General features: G+C 46.5%; 1 protein-coding gene and 1 long non-coding RNA gene across 2 annotated transcripts in view; one reads left to right on the forward strand and one right to left on the reverse strand.

Annotated features, from left to right (window-relative positions):
- Positions 1-22803, forward strand: part of LOC134754507 (uncharacterized) — a 100188-nt gene that overhangs the window by 32064 nt on the left and 45321 nt on the right. The window lies entirely within an intron of this gene.
- Positions 1-22803, reverse strand: part of LOC134754433 (ankyrin repeat domain-containing protein 17) — a 65535-nt gene that overhangs the window by 23803 nt on the left and 18929 nt on the right. The window contains exons 3-18 of the mRNA XM_063690763.1: positions 21703-21868; positions 20257-20512; positions 19655-19876; positions 19088-19354; positions 18068-18221; positions 16712-16922; positions 16108-16321; positions 15105-15345; positions 11510-11737; positions 9851-10017; positions 6281-6368; positions 5959-6018; positions 3132-3223; positions 2699-2812; positions 2263-2484; positions 1288-1431 (exon numbers count right to left, since the gene is read on the reverse strand). Of these exons, the coding sequence (XP_063546833.1) occupies positions 1288-1431; positions 2263-2484; positions 2699-2812; positions 3132-3223; positions 5959-6018; positions 6281-6368; positions 9851-10017; positions 11510-11737; positions 15105-15345; positions 16108-16321; positions 16712-16922; positions 18068-18221; positions 19088-19354; positions 19655-19876; positions 20257-20512; positions 21703-21868 (2846 nt within the window). The remainder of the gene's footprint in view (positions 1-1287; positions 1432-2262; positions 2485-2698; positions 2813-3131; positions 3224-5958; positions 6019-6280; positions 6369-9850; positions 10018-11509; positions 11738-15104; positions 15346-16107; positions 16322-16711; positions 16923-18067; positions 18222-19087; positions 19355-19654; positions 19877-20256; positions 20513-21702; positions 21869-22803) is intronic.

Genomic DNA, 22803 nt, shown 5'->3' on the forward strand with positions numbered 1-22803 from the left:
CTAGAGGAGGGCCAATCTTCATGCCGTATAAAGTCGATTTTATTGGAGGCGAGCCAGGCTTGTGTAGACTTTGCCTTATGGGCTGGAGCAGAGTCCTGCTGGAAAACCCAATGATGGTTTAGAAACATCGTATGGGATAGTGGTTTCACAATATTAGTCAACACCGTGTCTTGGTACACTTTGGCACTAGTTTTTACTCCTTTCTCACAAAAATGCATACTAGTGACGCCCGCATAAGAAACTCCCAGCCAAACCATCACAGATGAAGGGTGATGACCTCTTTGAATACGGGGAATGCTATTAGACGCTTCTTTACTATTGCGAGCGTACACTCTATCATTTTGTTTATTACAGTTTTCTTCTATGTCAAAAATTTTCTCGTCCGAAAACAGTATACAACGGTGCTTATTTTTAGCGTACTTCTTCAATAAAGCTTTAGATCTTTTAAGCCTTAAAGCTTTAAGCCGACCATTGAGAAGACGGCCAGTTTTTCGTTTATAAGCACGAAGTCTCAGGTCTTGATTAAGCACTCTTTTCACCGTGTTTTTGCTCAAACCCATCTGGAGGTCCATAACTTTTTGTTTCCTAGCGGGATTTCTGGCAATGCGTGCCCTAATTGCTTGTACAACCGCTGGAGTCCTAGCTGTACGCGGACGACCGCTTCTTTTCTTGTCATTTAAACTAGAGACCTCACTGTATCTTTTTATGGTACGATACACAAATCTTAGAGAGAATTTTAAATTTTCAAGTAGCTTAAAAATTTTAGTCGGCGAGTGACCACAACGATATAGTGCAATTATTGCGGTACGGCTATCTTTAAGCGTCCACTCCATGTTGAAGAAAACAGAAAATTGCAAAATTATACTACTCAAATATTTAATAAAGATTCGAAATTCAAATGCAGAACGGTTTTTGTTTTAGGAGTTCCAAATTTAAATTTTAAAGGCCAGTGACAGAACTTATGAGCCGACTAGGTATTTTTCGGAGAACCAACAGCTATCAATTATACAATAGTTATATAAGTAAATAACAAAAAGCCAATTATAGGTTCCCATTATAGGTTTACTTAAAATCGTCTAGTTGTCTAGTCTACTTAAACCACTTGCGCTTTTAATTGCTTAGGATCTGCACACAAATTTCGAGCTTAGGGAATGTAGACTAAATTAGGTTTCTCCTTTAAACAAATGGTAAAATTAGGTGACGGTCAATAAATGGACTTGAAGTCGATAGAAATCGGGAAGCCATGGCAGGTGGTCTCGTGTCGTATGAGATAGTGTAGTTTATAACCTGCAGCACCAGCGAGCGCAGCTCGTTGGGCGGGAGCGACACGAGCGAGGGCACCTCGCGCTGCAGGTAGGCCAGCACCGCGCCCAGCTCGCGCGCCTCCACCGCGCCGCAGCCTTCCGCGCCCGCGCCCGCGCCCGCGCCCGCCTGCAATAACAAGCACGAGTTGCACCAGCCACAATTAACAGACTGATCAACTTCACGCAGCAGAGATCTATGAAATTTCCCGTACAATAAGATTTAGCGAACGCTTTAGCAGTGACAGACGGTTTGGTGCAACCGACCCTTACTGACAAGATCAGTGACTGACCACTGTACTGTACCGCCTCGGCAACGAAAGCTCGCGGGTAATATTATGGCATTCACAGTTACTTTAACTCTTGCTACTGCTCCTTTTGGGGGTTTTCCGATTACTAGAAAATAATGCCGTTGTGGAATCGAAAAGTGAACGTTTACACAGTGCTCTTGGAGCACTTCTTTGATATCCATATAACTGCAGCGTTTTAAGACCCGATTACACATTAGCGCCCATTTTCCCAACTAATGAAAATAAACATGTAAACAAATAGTAGATCGTACAACACGGGCATAAAGCGATCCATTTTTATCCGAGGCAATTTATTGGTCTGAGCGCACCAAGGACCAATATAATATAGTCGAGGATAAAAATAGAAATTTATGCCTGAGTTTATACACTCTGCTTTTCACTTCAATTGTAAAATATACAAAAAAATCCAATATTTTAGGTTATTTTACTGTATTTAATCAAGAAAATTGTACTTGGGTCGGTCAGGGGCGCGCCGGGATTTTGGACTATTGCTAAGTCAATAAGGGTCATGACAGATGATTTTACTTTATGCACTAGAGCTTAAAAAGCGATTTTATGTCGAACGCACGCACGCTACGCACGACTTAAAGACGAACTTTACGAGCATGAGAAGTGAAAACAATATTTTTGCGACATAATAAGACACGTACCTGTGGCTGTGGCGCATACGCTTCAGGCCTCTGCAGTTCCTGCGAATACTGCTGAAGGGGTTGGGGCTGTTGGGGTTGCTGCTGTTTCTTTTGCTGCGTCTGTTGTGGCAGCTGCTGCGTTTGCTGCTCTTGCTGCGTTTGCTGTTGCTGCTGTTGTTGTTGGACCTGCTGCGCTGCCAACTGTTGGAGCTGTTGTTGTTGTAACTCCTGTAGTTGCTGTTGCTAGAAAAAATATAAAAGTTGACCCATCTCGACTTATGTATGTCTTCTTTACGCATTCAAAGATGTGTTAGATACTCCTAAGTGATGTTCTAAATATTACCGTCTAGAGTCTAGACTATTACTGTGATTTAGCTACACTCTGACAATAATTATATGATTTTCTATAATAATCAACTATTTTTTACACGAGTATATACGTGAACAGCTGACATACTTCAGTAATATGTTGACCGAGCTTTCTGAGCGCCTCCATACGAAGAAACTTGCAACCAAACTTGGTACATTTACGCGTCGGCTTCATTCGCGGCCGTTCTTGTATTGGATCGCTCTAGAAGGTAATCGATTTTTTAGGGTTCTGTACCCAAAGGGTAAAAACGGGACCCTATTACTAAGACTCCGCTGTCCGTCTGTCTGTCACCAGGCTGTATCTCATGAACCGTCATAGCTAGACAGTTGAAATTTTCACAGATGATGTATTTCTGTTGCCGCTATAACAACAAATACTAAAAACAGAATAAAATGAATTTTCGCATTCACAGGTCAATTTATGAGCCGATTCATACCTTCAAATATTTTTAAAAACAGTCCGTGCCAAGCATTGTAGATTGTAAAGGGAAGAAAAATGGTGTACATAAAATAAGTCTGACCTGGGTAAGGTTAGGCGCGAGCTGCTGCATGGGGAACATCTGCTGCGGCGGCGGGTAGGGCGGCGTGGTGGGCCGGTACACGGTCGTCACACCTGCGAGGATACAACCATCTTTTATACTGAACTGCTCTAGCTGTGAAAATTACCTTATATTCCTAAGCTTTGAAATTTTCATTTGAAAACTTCGGCCCTATAAGGATTGGTAACAAACAATTTGAACGTTGCAACGAAGATATTCAAAAAATGATACTTTATTTCAAAATTGAGATATTACTAAACTTTTCTAAAAAGTTTTTGCTAAAAAGCTGTGCTTTATTTCATGAAGACTTTACCAAGCTACGGGGATGAAGTGGAAAACTCAAAACCCATTATTAGAAAGTGTCTCATGGGGGGATATCTCTCATAGTATTCATCACCTACTTCATCCGTTGTTAGGGTTCCGTACCCAAAGGGTAAAAACGGGACCCTATTACTAAGACTCCGCTGTCCGTCTGTCTGTCACCAGGCTGTATCTCATGAACCGTGAAAGTCCGTCAGTTGAAATTCTCACAGATGATGTATTTCTGTTGCCGCTATAACAACAAATACTAAAAAGTACGGAACCCTCGGTGCGCGAGTCCAACTCGCACTTGGCCTATTTTTATGTAAGTTTTTACATTTAAGAATGTATACCCACTAAATCCATTTCCAGAATTAATCAAATATGTTAATTGCACTAAATATAGGTACAAATTGTCTAAAATAAAATTAATTTAGACAATATACAATCTTAGTCAATGTTTGTATATGTAAGTAATATTAATGCCAGATTGAAATATTTATTTTTATTAGGACTAAGAGAAGAATGTTATGGAAGTTATACATGGCAGGTTTCACAAGATTTTAGAACGCTTGAGTGCACATATTAAGGCGGGATTCCACCAGTGTGCGGCACAAGCATTTTTGTACTGAATATGCTTGTGGCGCACAGTGCCATACACTGGTGGAATCCCGCCTTTAGATGACGTTAGCTAGTCAAACAAAACACAAAAGCGAACGAACAGAAATTACTGCAATCGAGTTATGGCCATACAAAAAAAAAGATAAAGGAAAATATTAGACTGATTAGACAAACATCTTCATCAAACCAAATCATGACAGTCGGATATAATTGATGCATTGAATGCGAAGACGACATATGTATAGTCCGACAAGAAATTGTAGAAAATATATGAGGGCGCCACTTCCTACGTAACTGTCATATTTTTGACGTAAAATGCTTAAACATGACAACAATTTAGTATGGATTTTTTTTAGTTCCATTTTATTTAATTTCTACTATTTTATGTCGCACTATAAAATTATGCTTATGTAAATAAATCAGGGTAAAATGTAGAAATGCAAACAGTCATACAAAAAATAAGTCATATGTTTTCGCATTATCCTGATTTATCCAAACCACGCCCCAATTTTATTGCTTTATTACATCACCCGACATAAAGAGAAATAATCATATTAGTAGCGAAAATACATTGCCAATTAACGTACACATATAATATATTGAACAACGATACTTTACTGTGGCATTATTTCTCTTGTTCTAATAGTACATTACTACAGAGGCCGTAAAGTACGGGGTTGCCGGCCGAACGTAGTGAGGCCGACAACCCCTTTTCATGCCGAGGTATGTATAGTGTTTTCTCAAACATGCAATGAAATAAATAAATAAAACTCCACGAAATCTACAGAAAAACTAAAAGTAAACTACACACAAAATATAACTACCACGTATATCTTTATCACACGTATATTTTACACGTGTATTTTTATTACACGTATATTTTTATGTACGTCTAATTTTTTCGCCTTATATCCGCCTGACTGTCGTTTTTGGCACTTAAAGTTTTCTCAAATATGCAATGAAATATTGATATTATATTATGTTCCTTAAAATAGGCTCCGAAGTGTCACGTTTCAGGCGCGGCTAGACTAGAGGTCTTTAATGAAAATTCATACAAAACTGCAGGCCTAGGTAGGCAAAGTGCTCTTTTTTGAAATTCCATTTCACAGATATTTGTGACACAGCATCATTGCATTTAGCCATAAAAAAGAACTATAGGCAGTATTTGCTTTATGGCTCGTAATGACATTCTGCCACTACGCCTATAAAAAAAAAACTATAAATGATGTTTGCTATATTTTGCAGTTTTATTTATATAAAATCGACATGAACATAATAAATAAGCCATTATTAACAAAATCTAATATTTTCAATTACAAATTTAATTACACAAATAAACATTTGAAATATTGAGACATAACATGAGCTTTTATACCTACTTACTGTTTTTGACGTATTTAGTTTTTCACGTACGAAGTTGTCATTTGTCATGTTTATTGTCAACTTTGACGTATTAATACATTGTTGTTACTTTGGTGTTTGGTAAATAAAGATGTAAAGAGAGAGTTTCGTATATATATTACCTTTATGCTTACATAAACCAAATGGACCATTAATAACAAGATTTTTATCAATGTGAGTTGGTGGTTGGTGGTGTGAATGAGGGTGAATAATCAGGCAAGTGGCAACCAGTCTACAAAGCCCAAAGCAAAGCAACACTGGATAACAATCCAAGGTAACTAAGGGACTATAGCGACCCGCCCCGGCTTTGCACGGGTTACATATTTCATTGCATGTTTGAGAAGAGGATTGAGACGTTGCCAGTCGCTGGTGCTTGTGAGCATTGACTAAATCAACTTTAACGAAGATGCCTGAATAAGATCGGTTCGTGTGGTCGAGCATTAGTGCAAAGCTGGGTGTGGATGTTAATGTCGGGTGAGCAACTTGCCTTGCGCGCAGAACTGTAGGTCCAACGCGTGGAGCGCCGACGTCGCAAGCGTCGGGGGACCTTTACAACATATCAAGCCTGTATATGCTTGTTTGGTGTGCTTCAATTATTTGTTCCGCAGTGTTTTATTGAACTTTCATAATAATTAATAAATAATGTCTGTCTATACCCGACAGGTAGTTACATATATAACAGGCTATCCGCTCTTTGTGGTGATAATTAAACCATTTTCAAAAATGTACATAAATCACTGTAGTCTTTAAATATGCGAAACTTTGTCGACTATTGGTGCCACTATGCTAACTGAAAGTTTTGTACTGACCGTGATTATCGGCTAAATCGAGCAGGCTCTTTTCAGTCTCTGGCAGTGATTCGTTGCGAGGCTGACTCGCTAGCGCTTCAGTCGTCCTCTGAAAGACATTAATGGGTTAATATTTATAATTGTTATTATACACAATTCTAAAGTGATTGTATACCGAATTGCTTGATAAAGATCCAGACCTTTTTACATGTTCAAATTACATGATATTCTAAATAATTTCATAATATATCTAAATTATGTTATGCTCTATACGTCATTGAAAATTCAGGGCTTTAGCTATCACAAAATTACAGAACGTTGAAAATGGCCCAAGTGGTTTCGAGAACAGGATGGTACGGCCGTGCCTCTTTGTCTTCCTCGACTTTGCGGGGGCACTGTCGTGCCCCCAGATATGAAATATCTTACTACCATCAGAAATTTACACTATTTGTGATATATATAACTACAATAAGAATTAAGAACTTCTCGTTGACGAAACATAAAATGAGAAAAAAAATTCGTCGGGCCAGTTTTTATGCCATGTGCTACGTCGTCGAATACTATGAGATATAATGTATATTTTTCTACTCCAGCACTCTCATTTGTAGGTTAAATGACTGCCAGTGAGAATGAAATCTTGCTTGCGCGCGCACTTGTGCTTGCCGCAGTACCCTGTGTGGCGTGTATGTGTACGCACCGGACCGGGTCGTCGAGGATGTAGGGCGGCGGCGGCAGGTGGTGGTCGGGGTGGGGCGGCGCGGCGCGCTGCTTGCCGCAGTACCCTGTGTGGAGTGTATGTGTGTACGCACCGGGTCGTCGAGGATGTCGGGCGGCGGCGGCAGGTGGTGGTCGGGGTGGGGCGGCGCGGCGCGCTGCTTGCCGCAGTACCCTGTGTGGAGTGTATGTGTGTACGCACCGGGTCGTCGAGGATGTCGGGCGGCGGCGGCAGGTGGTGGTCGGGGTGGGGCGGCGCGGCGCGCTGCTTGCCGCAGTACCCTGTGTGGAGTGTATGTGTGTACGCACCGGGTCGTCGAGGATGTCGGGCGGCGGCGGCAGGTGGTGGTCGGGGTGGGGCGGCGCGGCGCGCTGCTTGCCGCAGTACCCTGTGTGGAGTGTATGTGTGTACGCACCGGGTCGTCGAGGATGTCGGGCGGCGGCGGCAGGTGGTGGTCGGGGTGGGGCGGCGCGGCGCGCTGCTTGCCGCAGTACCCTGTGTGGAGTGTATGTGTGTACGCACCGGGTCGTCGAGGATGTCGGGCGGCGGCGGCAGGTGGTGGTCGGGGTGGGGCGGCGCGGCGCGCTGCTTGCCGCAGTACCCTGTGTGGAGTGTATGTGTGTACGCACCGGGTCGTCGAGGATGTCGGGCGGCGGCGGCAGGTGGTGGTCGGGGTGGGGCGGCGCGGCGCGCTGCTTGCCGCAGTACCCTGTGTGGAGTGTATGTGTGTACGCACCGGGTCGTCGAGGATGTCGGGCGGCGGCGGCAGGTGGTGGTCGGGGTGGGGCGGCGCGGCGCGCTGCTTGCCGCAGTACCCTGTGTGGAGTGTATGTGTGTACGCACCGGGTCGTCGAGGATGTCGGGCGGCGGCGGCAGGTGGTGGTCGGGGTGGGGCGGCGCGGCGCGCTGCTTGCCGCAGTACCCTGTGTGGAGTGTATGTGTGTACGCACCGGGTCGTCGAGGATGTCGGGCGGCGGCGGCAGGTGGTGGTCGGGGTGGGGCGGCGCGGCGCGCTGCTTGCCGCAGTACCCTGTGTGGAGTGTATGTGTGTACGCACCGGGTCGTCGAGGATGTCGGGCGGCGGCGGCAGGTGGTGGTCGGGGTGGGGCGGCGCGGCGCGCTGCTTGCCGCAGTACCCTGTGTGGAGTGTATGTGTGTACGCACCGGGTCGTCGAGGATGTAGGGCGGCGGCGGCAGGTGGTGGTCGGGGTGGGGCGGCGCGGCGCGCTGCTTGCCGCAGTACCCTGTGTGGAGTGTATGTGTGTACGCACCGGGTCGTCGAGGATGTCGGGCGGCGGCGGCAGGTGGTGGTCGGGGTGGGGCGGCGCGGCGCGCTGCTTGCCGCAGTACCCTGTGTGGAGTGTATGTGTGTACGCACCGGGTCGTCGAGGATGTAGGGCGGCGGCGGCAGGTGGTGGTCGGGGTGGGGCGGCGCGGCGCGCTGCTTGCCGCAGTACCCTGTGTGGAGTGTATGTGTGTACGCACCGGGTCGTCGAGGATGTCGGGCGGCGGCGGCAGGTGGTGGTCGGGGTGGGGCGGCGCGGCGCGCTGCTTGCCGCAGTACCCTGTGTGGAGTGTATGTGTGTACGCACCGGGTCGTCGAGGATGTCGGGCGGCGGCGGCAGGTGGTGGTCGGGGTGGGGCGGCGCGGCGCGCTGCTTGCCGCAGTACCCTGTGTGGAGTGTATGTGTGTACGCACCGGGTCGTCGAGGATGTAGGGCGGCGGCGGCAGGTGGTGGTCGGGGTGGGGCGGCGCGGCGCGCTGCTTGCCGCAGTACCCTGTGTGGAGTGTATGTGTGTACGCACCGGGTCGTCGAGGATGTCGGGCGGCGGCGGCAGGTGGTGGTCGGGGTGGGGCGGCGCGGCGCGCTGCTTGCCGCAGTACCCTGTGTGGAGTGTATGTGTGTACGCACCGGGTCGTCGAGGATGTAGGGCGGCGGCGGCAGGTGGTGGTCGGGGTGGGGCGGCGCGGCGCGCTGCTTGCCGCAGTACCCTGTGTGGAGTGTATGTGTGTACGCACCGGGTCGTCGAGGATGTCGGGCGGCGGCGGCAGGTGGTGGTCGGGGTGGGGCGGCGCGGCGCGCTGCTTGCCGCAGTACCCTGTGTGGAGTGTATGTGTGTACGCACCGGGTCGTCGAGGATGTCGGGCGGCGGCGGCAGGTGGTGGTCGGGGTGGGGCGGCGCGGCGCGCTGCTTGCCGCAGTACCCTGTGTGGAGTGTATGTGTGTACGCACCGGGTCGTCGAGGATGTCGGGCGGCGGCGGCAGGTGGTGGTCGGGGTGGGGCGGCGCGGCGCGCTGCTTGCCGCAGTACCCTGTGTGGAGTGTATGTGTGTACGCACCGGGTCGTCGAGGATGTCGGGCGGCGGCGGCAGGTGGTGGTCGGGGTGGGGCGGCGCGGCGCGCTGCTTGCCGCAGTACCCTGTGTGGAGTGTATGTGTGTACGCACCGGGTCGTCGAGGATGTCGGGCGGCGGCGGCAGGTGGTGGTCGGGGTGGGGCGGCGCGGCGCGCTGCTTGCCGCAGTACCCTGTGTGGAGTGTATGTGTGTACGCACCGGGTCGTCGAGGATGTCGGGCGGCGGCGGCAGGTGGTGGTCGGGGTGGGGCGGCGCGGCGCGCTGCTTGCCGCAGTACCCTGTGTGGAGTGTATGTGTGTACGCACCGGGTCGTCGAGGATGTCGGGCGGCGGCGGCAGGTGGTGGTCGGGGTGGGGCGGCGCGGCGCGCTGCTTGCCGCAGTACCCTGTGTGGAGTGTATGTGTGTACGCACCGGGTCGTCGAGGATGTCGGGCGGCGGCGGCAGGTGGTGGTCGGGGTGGGGCGGCGCGGCGCGCTGCTTGCCGCAGTACCCTGTGTGGAGTGTATGTGTGTACGCACCGGGTCGTCGAGGATGTCGGGCGGCGGCGGCAGGTGGTGGTCGGGGTGGGGCGGCGCGGCGCGCTGCTTGCGCGCGCACTTGTGCTTGCCGCCCGACGCCGCGCCCAAGCCCAAGCCCGCGCCGGCAGGGGCCCCGCTGCCGTCTACTTTTGCCGACATGCGCCAACCTGCAAATGAGAAACATTAGTGCCAATTTAACTACCTCTCTAAAAGAGTCTAAGTAGCGATGAGAGAGTGTTTTGTTTAATGAAGTTTTTATTATTTATTTATTTCATTTATTGACTGCAATCCATGGTACATATAGTGTTATAATCATTTTAATCACAATAAATAAAACAGTAAATAACATCCATGCATAGATCGTGATCGGCAACGCAGGCTTCGTCAAGCAGACACAAAAGCAAATCAGCAACAGGCTTCGTCATCGACTTACAAATGATGTAATCCGCAACAGGCTTTGTCTAGCTTAACCACTAAATTAAACTATTTAGGCTATGGTGCCACCCCGGACCGTAGCCGGCCCAAACGTCCCCATGACACTGGCAGCGTTGCCCCGTTGAATTGCCAAGGAGATCTGTTAGACCAGGTATGATCCGGAGCGAGGATTGCAACCCCTATCTCTCAGTCGCCGACCCAATTCCCACACAAACTCCTTAGCCTCCGCACCCCAAGGTCCTGCAGTCTCCACCGCAACTGGTGTAACATCATACATTAGTTCCAAGGCAGAGTACTTCGTATGCTTCTGTTTAGCTGCATACTCCGCAGCTGAACCAGCAGCACCGATGGTGTGACTCAGATGGGACGGGGCAAAGGTGCTAACACACGTTGCATCCCATAAGAGGCACCGACCCTTCTGCCAAGGAACCAATGTAAGACCATCTGGCCTTTTGCCATCAGCCCGGCACAATCCCGGAGGCTCCAGGACACAGGGAACATTGGCTGAGACCAAAGCCCTGCGAACTACCTCATTTATCGCATGATGACGCGAAAAACGCCCAGCGCACCTCTGACAACTAAGGCCATGGTGACCGTCCTCCTGAACCATGGCTCCACATATACACCTATGTACCTCGCAAACCTTCGAACCCAATCGTAAGGCAACCGCAATCCTCAAAGAATCGTTATCTAGTAACGTGCCTAACTGAGGGGAAGGCAACGCATGAAGCCATGCTCCTGATTCGCACCTAGATGCGGCCTTGAGGCGCGCTAAATCTGAGCCAATAGCCTCGCTCAGAAAATCTGCAACCACCTTCTTAGTTTCTCTTCTTCAGTTTTTATTATTGCATCGAAAAATATATATATTTGCGTTTTTACAGTGACGTAATCTAAATTTAACCTCCACATTATCTATTAATGTGTGTAATTTCCAAATACAAAATGTGACAAAAGGAGAGTCGCATCTCAGCTATGTGCCGTATGGAAGTTTTGGGTTTGCAGCATGGTTTCAGTCCTGTTTTTCAGCCTGCCCGAAATTGTGGTGGTGCCAGAGAAATTGCTAAGTATTCTTTATGTTAAAATTAGACCCTACCAGTATGAACTTAACTTCTCGTCGGCTCTTTATTTCCGATGGGTCAATTTTATTTGTCTTCTTTATTTAAACTAAATATATATGTACCGTAGTTATAAATATGTTGTACGTGAATGTAAATGTTCTGTTACCTTCGATGTAGGCGTGGGCCATGACGGGGTCGGCGGCCATCTCGGGCGGCAGGTGCGCGTGCGCGGGGTGCGCGGGATGCGCGGGCAGCAGCGCGCGCGCGGCGGCGGCGGCGGGCGCGCCGGGCGCGGGCGCGTGCTGCAGCCCCAGCGCCGCCGCCTGCGCCGCGCTCAGCCCGCTGCTGTCCTCCGCGCCCGTGCTGGCGGCGGCGGCGGCAGCGGCGGTCGCACCTGCACACAACGCTCCTTACTAAATCTTGCGCGCGAGAAAGACTACGCGTGTTTTTTAGGGTTCCGTACCCAAAGGGTAAAAACGGGACCCTATTACTAAGACTTCGCTGTCCGTCTGTCACCAGGCTGTATCTCATGAACCGTGATAGCTAGACAGTTGAAATTTTCACAGATGATGTATTTTTGTTGCCGCTATAACAACAAATACTAAAAACAGAATAATATAAATATTTAAATGGGGCTCCCATACAACAAACGTGATTTTTTTGCTGTTTTTTTCCGTAATGGTACGGAACCCTTCGTGCGCGAGTCCGACTCGCACTTGGCCGGTTTTTTTTCATTGTATTAATTAGAAAGAGTCTATCTCACGCGTTACGTAGTGTCGTGGCGCACGCGTGCAAGTTACTGATGCCGGATAATTTACACCCGACAATTGTATAAACATTAAATAAAAAATAATTAGTTTTATCATTCTCTTATTTTAGAAGTTACAGGGGGGGGGGGGGGAGACACATTTTACCACTTTGGAAGTCTCGCGCAAACTAATCAGTTTAGAAAAAAATTATATTAGAAACCTCAATATCATTTTTGAAGACCTATCCATAGATGTGAAAATCTTAATGCGGTTCACAGAATACATCTACTTACCAACTTTCAACAGTAGTTCTTATAGTTTCGGAAAAAAGTGGCTGTGACATACGGACGAACAGACAGACATGAGGAATCCATAAGGGTTCCGTTTTTTGCCATTTAGTTACGAAATCCTAACAACAACAAGAGACGTTAACTTTACCTCTGCAAATAAGTAGATGAAGTCAGTCAACTTGGCAATGAGTAGAATTACCAGAACTCTCAAGAGTCCCAATGATGCGCTGCGTTTACGAATGTAGTGCATAATGCTACTTCAGTCTAGACAAAAAAAATCAAAATCCTTCTTGATGCGACTGGCAAATCATGTTACTTTTTGGCAACCGGATTTTTAACCTAATTTGACCCCGCTGAATCTGAATTGCCGGTTGCCCGATCGAAATATTGACCGGAAGTGAGATATTGAAGATGGCGGCCATTATTGTCCTACATAGAGACCCTAACGAGTTCCTTGTATGGAGGAAGGAATAACAGTTGAATTAACACGTACATTCTGAAAATTTTGAGTATCTATTTGGTATGGTTCAAAATATACAGTCCTTTAAAGGTGGAAAATATCATCGTCAGCGGCGCACCGTAATACGAATTCCCGGTTGTAAGGCCACGTTATGTTACAAAACTAACTCGAAGGGCTTTAATTATCCTTTTTTTATATATTTATTTATTTAAATATTTATTCAATGGTTGAATCTTTAAAGCACGCATTTAAACCTTTAATCAATGTGCGCGGAGTAAGACTATTTTGGTGAAAAAAAAAAGCGTCTAGTATGAGAAATATGAGAATAAGTACGAATATTAAATGAATTTATCGTTTTATTCGGCAATTAATCAAGATTGTAATGTGTACACTGAGACTTCAAAACCTAAAACCTTTAAATATTGTCAAAAAACGTCTCAAATTTTCATGTTTAACGCACGATTTAGTCCCCTAAACCAAAAATTGTTATATAGGTACAAATGTTAAGGACTTGAAAGTGAGACCATTTTGTGTTAAAAATAATAGTTGCATTTAAATTCCTTATATCGTTAATTTACTTCGCCCTTTTGTAATCTCCGTATCTGAATTGTGAACTTCCACGGCAACACAACTACTATAGTGCTTTCCTTCTTGCCGTTGGTGTTCACAAAGGCTTATGGACCGTTTCTAAAGCATTGTCTGATGGCGCGTTCCAGGGTCCAAAATCCAGAGTGACTTTTATTGGCTTTCTGCTTGCCGCCCGCTTGCCGTTCTGCTACTGGCATGCTTCTGGCCCTTTCCCCGATTCAGCGCCACACAGTTCCGAGTTGCGCTGAACTCAGCGCCGACCCGAAAAACCTGCGCCTACCACCTTGGCACCGTCAGGGGAGTACTTCGGCTGCAAACGACTAGCGGAATCCGATCTTGACAAGTATTAGCGCGAACCACGACATTTTACCCGTTTTACCATCTGAGCTAGTTGTGGTAATAAATATTTTTTATTGAACGTTCTTCTGCCTACTCATTTAAAATTTCCCATTCCTATCGGGACAATTAGTAGGACAGAACATTCCAGAACGCGACACTGGCTTATTACTTTTACCTACAGGAATCAAATGCGTATTTTAAAGTATCTAAAAATAGTTTGATTGTAATTAACTTAACACTTTAAACTTTCGCGTTTTGTACACATAATTAATGTCATTAACGGGTCTAACGCGATTAAATTTCATTATTTTACCTTTTTTCCGACGTTTCAGTTGCACTAGCTGTGGTCACGGAAGACTGACGTCCCAGCAAAATGTCAATTGAGAATCTCAATATCTCAATTTGAGATATTGGTAAACAACACTAAACTACCCGACATTAGTTTATATAAATGTTCGGGGTAGACAAATAAATTTATCTACCCGTTTCTGTTTCATGTAAAAAAAAAAGTAAAAAAAAAAAAGTAAAATAATGAAATTTAATCGCGTTAGACCAGTTAATGACATTAATTATGTAATTAACTTTCTTCCTTTAATATCGTTTTAAATATTGATCCTAGAGAAAAGTGTTTCGAATGTTTTTTGTAGAAAATTGAATGAAATTTTTTGGAATAAATAAATAAATAAATATTATAGGAATATTATAGGTTTGAGTAGATTCGTAGTGAGTAGAGTTTATTTATTGTTTATTTCCTATCATGTAGCGAGTAGATTTGATTTATTGTTTATGTTGAATCTAAAATTAATTTAATATTTATCGGTTATTCACAAACCGAAATAAAAAATCAGCACTGTTTGTTTTAAGCTGGTCACATTATTTCTACGTTTGACATTTGTGGTTGTCATTTTAGTCTACGGAATAAAAAAACAGACTCTAGTGTCCTAAATTCGCCAAATCAAATATGAATACACCTACAAGGAGTCAGCAAAGCGCATATGACGCCATTATATCTATAAGCTGCCGTGCCAGCACCTCTAAAATATCATTTGTCAGCCAAAACTAAGTACAAGATTCAATATTGTCTTACTAGGACATACGTCAATGCTGAATTGCATTATTTAATTATAAATACAAGCTCTGAAATAATTTTAAGTAAGAATAATCTTGATTGTAAGCTAGGTGGTTACTCTATCAGTTTTAATATTTTTTTTAGACAAAACTACTTCTCATTATATTAATTCACGATGGTTTTTACTATCTTACTAACTAAAAACTTGACGACACGACCGGATACATAACGTTCTATATTTCTTGATAATAAAAAAGAAAGCTTACAATCACCTGTCTCACTCCTGGAGAGCATGACGGAGTGCGGGTAGTCGAGCAGCAGCTGCACGACGGCGGTGTGGCCGCCCTTGGCCGCCTCGATGAGCGTGGTGGAGTTGTCCTTGAGCTTGCGGAACGGGTCCGCGTCGCACGCCAGCAGGAACTTCACCACGTCCGCGTGCCCGCCCGCGCACGCCAAGGAGAGGGGGGTGTGGTCGCCGTTCGCCGTCACACGGTTCACGTCGGCGCCCTGTGCAACAAACATTACTTTAGGAATTACTTTCCTTACTAATTTATTTTACATTCACAAATTACCATCTTTTAGGTCTCCAACTAAATCATCATAATCTCCATTTTAACGAAGAGACAACCTTTTGTTAACTCGCCGGGCAGTTACCACGCCTTGTTAAGCGGCATTTATATTACGAACGTCACTCTTCAAACAATAACCTACGAGGCAAATTTTACCGATCGAAATTTCGCGGGCGGCAAACAACAAACAGCTCCTTTTAATCTCGCGTCGAGTACGTATTTCACAGAAAGGTTGCCCAATAAGCTGCGTTGTTGACAGTCCTAGCCGTCGTGGCCCTAAGATGGAGTTTAGCTCGTTTAGTTCGCTCTCGTGCTCGAGCTCGGCGCCGGCGCGCAGCAGCAGGTCGGCCACGTCCGTGTGCCCGTTCTCGCACGTGTTAACATACCTTGCCCACTAGGAACTGCACGGTGCAGACGTGTCCGGCGCGGCACGCCTTCATGAGCGGCGTGCGGCCGCCCTCGCTCTCGTGCTCGAGCTCGGCGCCGGCACGCAGCAGCAGGTCGGCCACGTCCGTGTGCCCGTTCTCGCACGTGTTAACATACCTTGCCCACTAGGAACTGCACGGTGCAGACGTGTCCGGCGCGGCACGCCTTCATGAGCGGCGTGCGGCCGCCCTCGCTCTCGTGCTCGAGCTCGGCGCCGGCACGCAGCAGCAGGTCGGCCACGTCCGTGTGCCCGTTCTCGCACGTGTTAACATACCTTGCCCACTAGGAACTGCACGGTGCAGACGTGTCCGGCGCGGCACGCCTTCATGAGCGGCGTGCGGCCGCCCTCGCTCTCGTGCTCGAGCTCGGCGCCGGCACGCAGCAGCAGGTCGGCCACGTCCGTGTGCCCGTTCTCGCATGCGTACGTCAGCGCCGTATCGCCCGTCTGCGTCTGGGCGTGCACGTCCGCGCCCGCGTTCAGCAGGTATCTGGACCAAAACAATCTAATTAACAACTTGGAACTGGGTGGATCTAACACGTGATGTGCTCAACATTCAACCAGCTTACTATTATTTTTATCGGGCGGGGTTTCGCATAAAAATTAACCAAGGCCTAGTAACTATACCAATAAATACTGCAAATAAGAAACAAAGGCTTTTGTTTAACAGATTAGGGTCTGAGGCGTAAAAATCATTTCAGAAAATTCATACTATAAGAGTGGCATCAATCTAATAATAGTAAAAGTACGCCATACATATTGAAGTAGAAGCTAGTAAGCGACCCCGAGAAGAATCGATCGAAGCACGAGAATATCAGCTCCCTATCCTGCGATTTTTCAGTCTGCGTCTCGAGTGAGAGATATCAAGTTGAACACTCACCGCACGAGCTCGAGGTGTCCCTCCTGGCTGGCTTCCATAAGAGGTGTAGAGGCGCCGAGCTCGGCGTCGGCGCCCGCCTTGATGAGGAAGTCGGCCACCTCGAGGAAGCCGCCGCAGCACGCGAGTGTCAGCGCCGTCTCCTGCGTCTCGTCCGTCTGCGCGTTGATGGCGGCGCCTTGCCCGAGCAGTAGTGCTACCATCTCCTCGTGACCTGATAACAACAGACATGTATTTTAATAAAAAACACCAACATTACAGAAAAAATCTAACAGATATTTAACTCATTTATTTACAGTCAATAACTTTGAAAATCAATACTGTGTAGGTTAGGGTGGATCATTTCTATTTTTGGATTTTGAAAACGGCAGCACTGCAGAAAGATACTTTAGAGGACAACAAAATTAAAACTATCGAAACTTTTCAAATTTTTTAGCCGAAGTTCTCAGCAAATATTTCTTTTGGTCCACCAATAAAGATACGTACACAAATTGAATAACTAAAGTATTTAATGGTTTTTTTTTTGGGAGATCCAACAGCTGTGACATTAACATAAAAGTTATAGTAAATATAGGAAGCCAATTATAGGAACTCACGTACTTATTTACGTATAACTAAATAACTGAAGTATTTAATCAAGTCATAATAGGCATTAGCACTGAAACTAAACTTCGGTAATTTGTTAGCTCTTATAAACTCCGAATTTAAAGAGAAAACCCCTGGAATTAATAATTCGTCTTAAAGGAAATGCTGTTACGTGGAGTACGTCGTCAGAAAAAATAACCATCAAAATATTCTGGCAATGTCAAAAATATCCATTTCGCTCAAAAATGCGAATTTTATAATTGGTTGCGGCAGTCTTGCACTTTCATAATAAAACATCATTTCCAAGGCCATACAAAGGCATTATCCATAGGTCGCTGGTTCATATCCGGCTCGAAGGACCACTTGCGCATGGAGAATACAAAAGCGCTTTTTCAAGTTTAAATATCGCGGTACGTGTCGTTGAGTTCGGATCGGGAGCAGAAGAGAGCGAGTTGCCACATACAAATTAAAAGGCAACTGCAAAAATGTTGCTATATAAAAAAGTACTTAAGCTAAGCTTACACTCTATATGTTTTGTATTAAACACCCGCCATTTTGAGTCGAAAAAAAAATTTGTTTGCCAATTTGCCGATAGATGGCGCTATACACAATTACGCTTAGTATACTTCTGGTCAAGTCTTTCGTGATTCTATTTACATGAGAAAATTTAAAGTTTGTACGGAACCCTCGGTGCGCGAGATAAACGAACTCTCACTTGACCGGTTTATTTTTATTTTTATATGAGCATTGCGTATTTTATAAGCAAAAACCCACCCTCCCTGGCGGCCTCCATGAGCGGCGTGTAGCCCTCGTCGTTGACCTCCTCGATGTTGGCGCCGCGCTCCAGCAGCAGCATGGCCAGCTCCACGTGCCCGCCGCACGCCGCTAGTGTTAGTGGCGACTCGAAGCTGTCCGTGGGCATGTTCACCTGTCGGCCGATAAACAAAGCGTGTCTAGTCTAGTTGAGAATTAGAAAAGTTTGCTAAATTACTTCGCCACGATTTTTAAAAAGGGGAGGTTTATAAGTTCTTGATGAGGACGATTCCTAATAGCATCTTAATGGCAGAAGAGCTGAACTTTTTTTACAGACACGGCAGAGTATGGACGTGACGGGGCTGTAATTGATACCCGGGGTAACAATGCTAAACATCTCGTTCCCATCAGGCCATTTTCCTGTTTTGGCTCTATAACCTAACAGCGTTTTAGCGACTCGACGACAATCGTTGCCGGGGTAACTTTGTCCAAACCATAGACATAGTATAGTAGTTATAGACATGAAACCGAGCGACCAGGGGTAAGAGAAAGACATATTCATGTATTGACAGGTTAATGTATGGCAGCATAATCCTTTTCGCCTCCTACCTATGCTGCCATAACCCGACCATGAAAAAAAACCCGGTCGGTGATAAGGACAAAGCATGGCACTATTTTCTCTTTCCTTTTATAGGAATCGCAATGAGACTATCTTTCTCTATCAAAGAGTGTCAGGCCCTTGGTCCAAACAAAGTTATAAGCCCCTTTCGGTTGTTTCTTGCCAAGATACCCAATATAATAAGTTATACATAAACATTACATCGCCAGAGAATTTAAGTGCGTTTAAATAAAACAGTACTCACTGAACTAACCTTGGCACCCGAGTCTAGCAGCAACGTCGCGACCTCCACTTCACGGTCCATACTTCTATCAGCGTCCGTTTGGTCTCGCGGTCGGCGCCCGCGGCCAGCAGAAACCGCACCATGTCGAGGTGGCCCTTGTAACAGGCGAGCGTTAGCGGACTCTCAACTAGTTACTCACTGAACTAACCTGTGCACCCGAGTCGAGCAGCAGCCTCGCGACCTCGACGTGGCCGTCCATACTGGCCTCCATCAGCGCCGTGTGCATCTCATCGGTCTTGTGCTCGCGGTCGGCGCCCGCGGCCAGCAGAAACCGCACCATGTCGAGGTGGCCCTTGTAGCAGGCGAGCGTTAGCGCGGACTCTTTGAACTCGTTCGAATGGGTGTTGATGCCAGCACCGTGTTTTAGGAGAATCTTGGCGACGCCCACGTGACCAGCCGATGCGGCCTGTTGGACGAAACAGGAATTTGGTTAGCAACCTTAGTAAGATAGACAAAATATTAGTCAAATTATGTATCAAAGATAGATATAACTAGATATAACTCAGTAATATCCTCTTTTTATGTATTAACGCAAACGAGTTCGCGGCCGCTGCCTAAATGAATCCGTGATATTATAAGCAGATGGCTGGCTGATTTGGCATTCAAGTTGGATGTAAGTATATTCTACCAGAAGAAACATACGACGGTTTTGTGGGCGCGGTCGATTGAGAAAGATCCAAGTACCGTGATATGATGGTGATGTTACCTCCATGAGCGGCGTGTGTCCGTTCTCGTTGTGGTCCTCGACGTTGGCGCCGTTGTCGAGCAGCGCGGACACGCACTCCTCGTGGCCGCCGGCGCAGGCGTACATGAGCGGCGTGTTGCCGGAGCCCGACACGGCGTTCACGTCCGCGCCGTGCGCCACCAGCAGCCGCACGATGTCCACGTGCCCCGCGCTCGCCGCCTCCATCAGGGGCGTGCAGTCGCCCTGAGAACAAACACGTGTTACCTTTCGAAGATATTTATTTTTCATTTGTCATATTTTGATAGTGGCTCATTGTTTTAAGTGCGACAAAAGATTTCATCAGAAATGGGTCCCTTGATTAACAATCTACTGCTATACCTATATGATAACTTTGTTACTCTAGCTAGGTGACGTCTTTGCACATTCGTTTTCCGCTAGCCAAAGTATCCACTGTCGCGACCTATTGCTGTCTTGCGTATACTATTCGTGAATTGAGTACCTACTCCAAGGATCAGTCACATCGTAGCTGATTGCGCGTTGCTACAGTCTGCATACTAGACTGAATGCGCCGCAAACAAATTCGTAACAGTAATTTAAAAATGTATACCAAAGTACGGCTTTACCTTGATCCCCCGGTCCTCAACACTAGCATGCATGGCTAGTAGCACCTGCGCGAGCTCATAATAGCCCGCGGAGCATGCAAGGGACAGGAGCGACTCGCCCTCCTCTGTGGTCTCGTGCACCGAGCGGCCCTCCGTAAGGAGCTTGCGGACCGTGCCCACATCACCGTCCGAACAAGCCTCCGCCAGCGACGGCGCGCCTTCCGCGCTCGTCGTCGTTGTTGGCGTCGTTCCCGTTGCCGTCGAACCGCATTGGGTGCTGAAATAAATCAATAAATTATACAATATTAAGGGTTTCTTTTTTTCAATTGTTACTTTTGAAAGTATGTCATCAGATAAGATCAAAGCTTCATGAATCACGGCCGCGCCCCGCCTCGATCGGGCCGATCGGGGAGTCGTGAGACTCGACCGCGAACGGTCGAGAAGCGAAGGCGCGTATCGGCTCAATCTCGGAATATCATCACAATACATGTGCACGTCATTTACTTGTAAGACAGACGTTCCAATTGTCAGTAGCGTGTTATAGACAATCAGAGTCCTAGCACTCCTAGTTTAATACGGAGACTATATCATGTTTAGTGTAGTCAATCCTGTAATTTGTATGTTTTAGTTTGCTGGTGAATTGTTAACTGCTCTCGAGGAACCCTCGCCCGGTACCGCTACAGGTTCCTAGTTTTGAGGCCCCTCGACTAAAGTAAAATATTACGGCGTAGTTGTAAGTAAAAGTAGAATTGGTAGAATACTTCTATTGTTACTCTGGAGTAAACAACTTAAAATAGTGACAGAAAGGACATGAAAGGTTAATGTGACATGCATACTTTATATCCCCTTTTGCAGACTTAAGAAAACAATGCATGTATTTTTACTTGATCTGATCGCCTGTTCCGATGTTTGTAGGTGAAATGAAAATAATTTAGAACTACGATGACTTACATCGTTCGTTGTCCACACAGTTGAAAACCATACCGTAAAACGGCAGAAGAATAGTATTGCACAGCATCGTCGGTATTGTGTTACTGCCATATTGAATTGCCAAATTAAGTTCACGCTTGGCAATGGCAATCTATAACGCTGGATGGTTGTCTATAGTGCGATTGAAGGTTTGGCTGCATAGGGCTGCGCACACTTAGCAATGCTGCGCGTGAGCGCCGCCGCCGCCTTGTTGAGCGTGCACAACACCGACGACGTCAGTCGCCGGAGCACCTCCACGTCAGCCAGGATCTTCCCCTCGCCCGAGAGCTTGCTAGTTTTGAGACCCCTCGACTAAGGGCCAGTTGCACCATCCGCAGTTGACAGACCGAACAACGTCACCCGGCGCGCCGCGGCAGTTTACTATGAAACTTTCCATACAATAAAATTTTGCGAACTCTTGAACGATGACAAACAGCTTGGTGCAACCGATCCTTAATGTGGTAGAACTGTAGGAGCATTATCAGTTAGTATACTAACGGCTTGTCTTGGTGGTGGTGGCGGTGGTGGGGCGGCGGCTGGTCGCTGCGCATGCGCGTAAGCGCCGCCGCCGCCTCGTCGAGCGCGCACGACACCGACGACGTCAGTCTCCGGAGCACCTCCGGGTCCGCCAGGTGTTTGCCCTCGCCGGACAGCTTGCCGATGCCTGCGGAAATAAACTCTGCTTACTCACATATACAGGGTGGCCAACTTGGAGGTACACACCTTTTTTTTGGCAGTAAATATGACAGTTGTTGCATGAAAATGACTTTGTGTAGATACGGCAAATTTGTTATGGAGCGTTTTACGACGGAACAACGTGTTTTAATTATTAAAACGTTTTACTCAACCCAATCATGTATTGCGGAAACTCTAAGAAAATTGCGGCCAGGTTTGGTAGAAATTTTTGATTGGCCCCCAAGATCGCCTGATTTAACAGCTTCTGACTTTTTTCTGTGGGGCTATCTAAAGGGACGTGTCTATGCTAACAGACCAATGAATCTTCAGCAATTAAAAAAAATATTCGAGACACAGTCACTGAGATAACGCAGGAAATGTGTGAAAATGTGATGAAAAGGGTTCACATCTGCCATACTGCTAGAGGTGGACATTTGTCTGACATTGTTTTCCATGTTTAACTGCCGGCCCTAAATACTATATTGAACAAGGAATACTTAATATTTTTTATATTTCATAGAATAAAATCACAAAATTAAAGTGTATAGTTATACCTGTTATTTGGCCACCTTGTATATACATTGTAACCTTTAGCCGCCCACAAATCAAAACTTACCAAAGGCAAATGCAACTTTGATCTCTTAAAATAAAGATTTAAAACGGAATGCCTTTTTGTTTGCTTCTGGGTGGCTACATTTAGTTTAGACCTGGGGCTTCGATGGAAGCCGTATGCTCCGTACAGCATATACATTGTATGGAATGACATAGTATAGGAAAGTAGGCAGTTTCTCAATAAGAGACCAAGGCATTAGACGTCAGTTTTGTTCTGGTTGAATATGTGTTCGTTATATACATATACTATACCTACGAGATATCAATAAATAACAAGTAATATATGAAATCGCCAGGGTACAAAAATGTACC

Source organism: Cydia strobilella, chromosome 2, assembly GCF_947568885.1.
Source record: "Cydia strobilella chromosome 2, ilCydStro3.1, whole genome shotgun sequence".
Classification (NCBI taxonomy): Eukaryota; Metazoa; Arthropoda; class Insecta; order Lepidoptera; family Tortricidae; genus Cydia; species Cydia strobilella.